At 30.3% G+C, this 8,339-nt stretch overlaps 1 protein-coding gene across 1 annotated transcript; it reads right to left on the bottom strand.

The window, feature by feature from the left end:
- Positions 1 to 1,462: 1,462 nt before the first annotated feature.
- LOC130796769 (monothiol glutaredoxin-S6-like) lies at positions 1,463 to 1,925 on the bottom strand. The gene has a single exon (XM_057659151.1). It carries the CDS (start codon positions 1,867 to 1,869, stop codon positions 1,549 to 1,551), a length of 321 nt encoding a protein of 106 aa, XP_057515134.1. The 5' UTR covers positions 1,870 to 1,925; the 3' UTR covers positions 1,463 to 1,548.
- Between the last annotated feature and the right edge of the window lie 6,414 nt (positions 1,926 to 8,339).

The raw sequence follows: 8,339 nt of genomic DNA, 5'->3' as shown, positions 1-8,339 counted from the left end.
ATGTTAGTTTTTATTTAATTTAGTACTTAAAATCAAAATTGTATTAGATTTTTATTTTAGTTAATCTCTCCTTTTAATTATAAAGGACCCAAAGTTTAGAAATTGATGAAAAATAAATAGCACCTCAAAATTGTTTGCTCCCCTGTTTTTCATCTAGTCTTACTGACTCGGTGATATAGAATTATTACTATTCGCTATTAATGAGTAATGAATATAATGATCAGAGTAAACCATCAAAGAACGAAAGATCAAAATAAAAATAGAAAAGATGTGTAAGCACCTATAAATTAAAAAATAAACTAGAGTATAAGAGTTTGATGGGTAAAAATGGTGAAACCATTACTACCAAATACTCCTTCCAATTCAGAGTAGGTGTCTCATTTGCTTTTTACACTCTATTTACATCTCACTCTTAATTTGCATTTAATTCTTAATCTATAAGTTCAAATAAGTTCAAATATAGTCAAGTGAGATCTTGTTTGATTCATCTGATAATTATTAATATCAAGTTTTTATAATTTTAATCGCACACAATTAGATATTATATAGATTGAATTAGTGTATTGACAAACATGCAATAAACAAATGAGACATTAATTCTGAATTAAAGGGAGTAGGATTTATTATGTCGAGTTAGAAGAATATAACAAAAGACAAAATCGAAAGTAACTTGGCTCCATTAAACCGGAGAAATTTTGGAGAATGAGAACGGCAAGATCTTCTAGGTTAATAAATATTCTCTCTACTGACGATTGTTAATTTTTCACTTTTTAAATCTCTCTAATAATGGGATGACATATCGACAAAGTTGCTATATATAATATTAACGTATGACTAGTATTCAGTCCATATATCAAGCACAATCACAAAATAAGTTTTTACACATAATTTAGGTTCCTCAACTGTTTGATATATTAGGCTCAAACCCTTTAACTTTAATTAGATCACTTTAAGTTGGATAAAAAGATAACTTTAATAAACTATAATGACACATGAAATAATTGCATATAAGCCCAATGTTAAACTTTGATCCAACGGTGTTAAGAATTTAATTCTTAGCAAAATATTAAGTATCAAAATCAAACCTGATCTTGAAATCCAGATTACAAATTCCCTTACGATTGGGAATAAATATTTTTATTTCAAATTATGGATTTTAATTGTGAAATCATAAATGAAAAATTTGAAAATGAAAAGGTTTAGAAAGTCATTTTCAAATTCTCAATTTTAAGTATTTAAAAACAATAGTGGAATTTATCAAAATCCAAATTTGAAAATTTTATATTTGCCAAATAAAAAATTTAAGCCAATTTCAGATCTCCAAATAAAATCATTATTCCTAAACATGTCATTATAAGATAACATCATTGAAAACATTAATTTTCATTGATGATTGTATTTTATAACAAGGCACTGAATTAAAAGCTTTATTTTTCACTTTTAGTTATAGCATTAGTATGCATTTATGTCCTCACAAAAATAGTATTTGGACCTTAATTTGCTCATCCTACATTTTAACAGCTGATGATGATCCCGTGAAACAATTAGTTAAGTCCTATTCCAGACCCAAATAGCACCTGAATCCATGAGCATCTGTACAAGTCTGCCTTGCACTTGAAGACTGATCACATCATTAGCCCCACCTACGAAATTTCCACCTATGAAGATGGATGGTACGCTTGGCTTGCGACCCATCATCTGAAGAACTTTCTCAATGTCGCGTCCATTAGGCATTTGATCAAGTTCATAAACTGTAGGATTCGCGCCAAATCCACTTATTAGCTGTCTCATTGAGTGGCTTACAGGGCAGCTAGTCTTACTGAAAATAACGACTGCCCTTTCTTGTACCAAAGCCTTGACAACCTCCATTGTTATTGTTGTTTAAGAAAGATGATGAAAAGGGCTGAAATGCAACCAAATTTAGATGATTGATGATGGAAATATGTGCTACAATACACAGGTCTATTTATAAACCAGTTTTAAGGTGATGACTCAAGTCCTGTCTGTGTTCAGGGACTGATACTGCTAAGTGCTAAGAGGATAAGTTCCTAATGTTTTCGCTTTCAATCTACGGAACTAACTTTCTAGTTTTCGTTTTCGATGTACAAAGTGTACACGAAAAGGACATGCCAACACATTGACGATGTTGTTCATATGCCGTAAACTAACAAGGACATTTTGTCCTACATTACATATCAGAATATTATTCTCACACAAGGGTGGAAGACAAAGAGCATCTAGGAAAATTGACTGTAAGAATTACTGATCTATGAAATCCACTTCAAAGCCAAGTCATGTTTTATTTGATTTCCTCCTGCCTCATCTTATTTATGTGCATAACTGCGTCTATAATTGTGTGCACTTCTATTTACATAAAGTTGCAGACGATGATTATTGTTTTGAGGTTAGTCCGAAACAAATTTTTTGTTATCAAAAAGTGTCGTAGATTCAACCCCTTAAGCGTTACCTTGGTGAGACACACAAAAAGTGGTCTACATTGGAGCTTAACTCAAATAATGTCCAAGAGTCAAAAGGTAATTGTTACTTTGTGGGCTTAGGAAAAACTGGTTTCATATTTAGTTCTTTTTCTGCAATCGTCATACTTGGCAAAATGCAGAGAACAGAACATATATTGTTACTTTGTGTACCTTTCATGGGTACGATATGGGAATCAAAGATATTTTCCATAAAGACGCATTGTAGAAAGCCATTTCAAATCTACAAGGATTGCATGTGACATTACATTATCCTAATCCGTATGGACTTTCTGAAACCAAAGTGTTACACCTATACTTTATATGAGTGTTGGGATGATTTGTTCTTGCTGATTGGAACTTTTGGCTCGGATATCATATGAATGGGGTGGCACTTTATAAGGGAAGGAGACCCCATCCTAAAATCATATGACAATGGGTGAAAAAGTTCTAAAGACTTATACAGTGCACTTTTTAATTTATCGATGTGTAATAAACAATCTCTAAGAATTAGCCTCTTTGCGCAAAATCAGCTTTGCGAATTACTTACACACGCTAAACAAAATAGCGACACATGTCATTTTGGTTCCTTAAGTGACACTTTTTCGTCCGTACACTTTTTCATTCCTTTACTTAGTGGAAGCTAATTAGCGACCGCAGTAAGGTGTCTCTAAGCTTGTAATAGGTTGCAACGATATGTATGGACACTACTTAAGATTCCATTTAGTTCATCTTAAAAAATAAGTAATCTATATAAATCAGTTCTAATCACAAAATCAGTTGCAATTAGTAAATTAATTTCTTTCAATAAAACTCTGTTATAATTTGTAACTTAAACAATTACAATTAGTAAACCAATTTTAATAAGTAATAATTAGCTTTAATCATTAAAAATTTTAATCAGTAAAATCAATTTTAATCAATAAAAATCAATTTCAATACATAAAAATTAGTAAAACTAGTAAAAAATCAGTTTAACTAATTAAAATGAGTCCAGGTCTTAACCAACAACGGACCAGATGGGCCGCTCATCAGAATTGATTTTGGTCGTTGGTTCGTCGTCCCGGTTCCCCATAGCCATTTCGTCACCATATGTCCATATGCGTCTCACAATGTCTAAACTTATTTATTATATTTATCCTTTTATACTATTATATTATTTGGTTAATTAATTATTGCATAAATATATTCCGTTTATTTACGTTTTTATTATATTTCTTTAATTCATTAACTTTTTATATTGATCAATTGTTTAATTATTTATCATTATTTAGTTGAATTTTGAAAATTAAAATCCTTAAATAATGTTTAAGTATTATCTTATTCCGATGACAAAGATTTATAATTCTTTTATTTAATATTATATAATAGATTATAGTAAAATAATATTTTTTATATTTATATAAAATTGGACATGATAATAAACTATAGAATAATTTGCGAATTATAACTTTAAATTTTTAACACTTTTGTGGATTAAAGTGTTAATATTTGTTTTTTTTTTAATTAATTACAACCACCAAAGTGTCAAAATTACATTTTAGATTCACAGAAATTAAATATTAACACTTTAATACACTAATTATTCTAAAATAAAAAACACATTGTTTCGAAAATTATTTCATCTGATAATGACGATGTAAATATATATTATTTTTAATATCCTCCATTTTTATGGGAAATTAAAGAAACATCACACATTGACAATCATACCAAATGATCTCATTCAGGTTTCATTAATAAATATTATCCACAAATTTCAATAAATTTGGTTAGGGTTTCAAAAAGTTCTTCAATACAAAGTTGTTTCTTCTATACGTATGCTGCTCAACTTTGTAGCATCTTGTATTAGAGATAGAGCTCAATTTGTTCACAATAACAATGATGAAACGCAAAGTTATATTTACTAGACGTCCATTGTCCTGATAGTCTCTAAAAGACAAGTTTTAGGAGGCCCAATCTAATATAATTCATTAAAAAAACACAAAATTTCCTTTGAGACGGTCTCTAATAGAGACCACTCAAATAAACGGGTTCAATAGTTTAAAATAAAATTGAAAACAAGAAAAAAAAATTGAAACTAATTATTGCTATTCGTGCTTCTTAACTCCTTTTTCCTTTGTAATTTTTCATTAACCCCATTTCCTACTTCCATTCAACTTCTTTTGTTTACCAATTTTTGTGCACTCAACCCTTAATTTGTTATTGATCTTTCGCATATTGTTCTAACTTAATGGTAATCTCGATAATATTCAAATTCATGTTTTCTATTTTTATTTGAATTTTTATGGTTTATGTTAGGCTTTTTGTTGCTTAATTTGGAAATACTAAGGTTTATTTTGAATTGACTTTTGTTGTTATTTTATATTGTATTTAATTATGGATTCTTTGATCAATAATGCTAGTTTATTAGGAGATGATGAACCACTTTCCTTTGTTATTCAAAAATAAAAGGTAATTCTTGTTGTTGGTGTATGTGTTGTTTATGATTTATGTTTTGCGTATTGTGTATTCATAAAGTATGGGTTTAAGGTATATCAAGTAGGGGTTTAAGATATGTCAAGTAAGGGATTAAATTATATCAAGTCAGGGTTTAGGCTATGTCAAGTAGGAATTTAGATTCTATCAACTAAAGGTTTTAGTTCATAAAGTAGGGGTTTAGGGCATTTCATATAGGGGTTTAGGGTATGGTAAGTAGGGGTTTTAGTATGTCAAGAAGAAGTTTATTCTATGTTAAGTATGGGTTTAGAATATCTCAAGTAGGGTTTTAAGGCATGTTAAGTAGAGCTTTAGGGTATTTCAAGCAGGACTTTAGGGTTTATAGAGTAGGAGTTTGAGTTATGTCAAGTAGAGATTTAACCTATGTAAAGTAAGGGTTTAGAGCATGTCAAGTAGAGGTTTAGGGAATGTTAAGTAGGCATTTACGTTATGTTAAGTAGGCATTTATGTACATTACATCAAGTAGGTGTTAAAAGTATGGCAAGTAGGGTTTTAAGGTATTTCAAGTAGGAGTTTATGGTTCATCATGTTAAGATTAGAATATGTCAAGTAGCGGTTTAGAGTATGAAAAGTAGGAGTTTAAGATATCTCAAGTAGGCATATAGGGTATTTGAAGTATAGGTTTAGGGTATCTCCAAAGATTATATTTAGGTTTTTGATATTTCAACAATTTATCTGAGTTTTTATAAATTGGTTAGTAATATAACACATTAAACAATGCTCCATCACTTTAATCAGGTTGATATATCTTCGTTTTTAATTTGCTGGTTATTTAAACTAACTTTACCTTTTTAAACTCTCTTTGCATTGAGAATTTAAATCATTATGCTGACTTCCCAGTTCCCAACGTATATTTTACTACTATATTGCAAATTGTGAATCGTGTTTTTATTAAGGGTTATTATCAATGGTACCCATGTGTTATTGCACTTTATCTTTGGTACCCCTATGTTTTTTGTAATTTTAATGGTACCCCCAACATATCTTGCTAATTACAAATGTGACACTTTTTAAGTTTTTTCCGTTAAGTGGTCGTTAAATTTTATAAAAAACCAACCATGGTTAGTTTCTGATTCATTTGCTTTCCCTCTTCCTTTTCCCTTCTAACGCATACTTGGTTACTCTGTGTTCACCATCATCTTCTTGGGTTGAGTACGCCATTACTGAAACTTCTTCTTCCTCATTGCTACTTTACTTCACTTTGGTGAGTTTCCTAATCTTTCCTTCTTTCTTTCTACATGCAAGATGTTGGGTTGTTTGAGTTCTTGCCCTAAATGTCAAGTATAATGGTGCAATTTTTTTGATTATATCGCCTTAAATGTTGCGATCATTAAGGTTTTGTTCTTGAATTATGTGGTTTAAAAGTGTTCTAAGTCGTTTTGTAAGTACTAAACCTTAAAAATTAGGGCTTTTTTGAATTTTAAATGTGTTGTGCAATGGAAAGCAAGATATAGAGAAAATATTTGTAGATGCATTTGTCTTTAAATCAATTGGAATGTCTTGTTAAAAATTATTCTATTCAATTAAGTGGGAATGAAGCTTTTACAAGGGAGAGAGAAGGATACAAAACCTGTAAGTTACCCAAGGAATTTAAGAGAGTTAATTCAATTTAAGAGGGTTACCCAAGGAAGAGCAGTCTTAAGTGATGCCTTTATCTAAGCTATTCTTTTTTCTTCTTCTGTTACAGTTTATGACTTTAATAAATGCTAAGCTATGGCAAGAAGCACTATTGTTGGAGACAGGTGGAGACAGTTGTTGGAGAGAGGAGATGCAAAGATATATTTTTTGGTTGATAGATTAATATGATTGATTCTTACTCTTCCTGTTTCCACTGCTACCACAGAAAGAACCTTTTTGGCAATGAAGATAGTGAAGACCAGACTTCGCAACAAAATGAGCGACGATTTTCTTACTGATAGTTTAGTGATATATATTGAGAGACAAATACTAAAGATATATACTGTCAATGAAATTATAGATGAGTTCAAAGTGCTAAAAGAGCATCGAGCTTTACTTTGTATCAAAGTTTACGTTATGATTTTTGCTTGTATTAATTGACAGTATTTTAGTTGAATTTAATTTTTTTGTCAACTCCGGCCCCACTAATATTTTGTTCAAGTTTCGCCACTGTATCTAATGTATTCCTAAGCTCATATTGATTCTTATTTTATTCATCAAATTCGATCAAAAGATTATCAAGTGTTGAAACTATTACAATATTTACCATTATATCAAAAATTTATTATCAAACTTGTTGATAAAATTGTTTCGAAAATGTTAGAAAAAACATACATCATGATTTGCAAAAAAAATTAGTATATCTAAGTTCAATTGGATTTTGATCACTTTGATTATGTGATATAAATTGATCACATGCTTGCATCAAATCATGCATTTGATTTCAGATGATAATCGAAGAGAATATGTTAGAAATATTAATATTAAAAAATAATGTCAATTATACAAAGCGCGTAAAGTAGAAGTAATTTTCTAATATCGACTGGTTTTTAGCTTGAAATCAGTTAGAAATTTGAATTTTCTTTTTGGCTTTCTAATGCTTTAGAAATGACCATTAAGACAAATTTACATTTCCTATGTTTTCGACTACTTTTCATGTGTTTTTTAGCCGAAAATCAATTAGAAATTAAATTTATATTCCTACGGGTCCAAGAACTTTCAGCTGCCTGTCACTTTGACTATTTTATATTCCGACTGATTTCCATCTAAAATATAGTGGGAAAAAGTCGGAAGATTTTTAATAGGAAAATTTCACGTGGTAATCTTGAGGTTTTGAGTTTTTCACGTGGTAATCAAAACTTTTAAAAATTCCACTCGGCAACCTTAAGGTTTACCAAATTGTTCTAGGGTAACCCTTTTGCACATAAAACGTTAGCAAACGTTAATTTCGAAGCTTTAAGGCTATTGTACGTCCATTTATGCGACTTGCCATTTCATATGCAATCTATTTCAACCTTTTCCCCCAAAACATAAACCCTAACTGTACCATCTTTCATCCAAATCATATTTTTCCCCCAAAACATAAACCCTGATTGTACCATCTTTTATCCAAATTATATTTTTCCCTGATGGTAAAGTTAGAGTTTATGTCTTGGGGGAAAAGGTTTAAACTGATGGCATTTGAAATGGTAAGTCGTATAACTAGGCGTACAACAGCCTAAAAGCTTCGAAATTAACGTTTGCTAACGTTTTATGCGCAAAAAGATCACGGTGGAACAATTTGGACACAGGGTTACCGGTGGATTTTTTAAAAGTTTTAGTTACCACGTAGAAAACCCAAAACCTCTAGATTACCACGTGGAATTTTCCTTTTTAATATATAAATGCAGATTTTTCCCATTTGAATTT

Source organism: Amaranthus tricolor, chromosome 12 (genome assembly GCF_026212465.1).
Source record: "Amaranthus tricolor cultivar Red isolate AtriRed21 chromosome 12, ASM2621246v1, whole genome shotgun sequence".
Taxonomy (NCBI): Eukaryota; Viridiplantae; Streptophyta; class Magnoliopsida; order Caryophyllales; family Amaranthaceae; genus Amaranthus; species Amaranthus tricolor.
The sequence above is the reverse complement of the archived record's forward strand: the minus strand, read 5'-3'. Positions and strand labels throughout refer to the sequence as shown.

Excerpts from the sequence above, each read along its gene's own strand:
- LOC130796769 (XM_057659151.1), bottom strand. The coding sequence starts at position 1,869 with ATGGAGGTTGTCAAGGCTTTGGTACAAGAAAGGGCAGTCGTTATTTTC.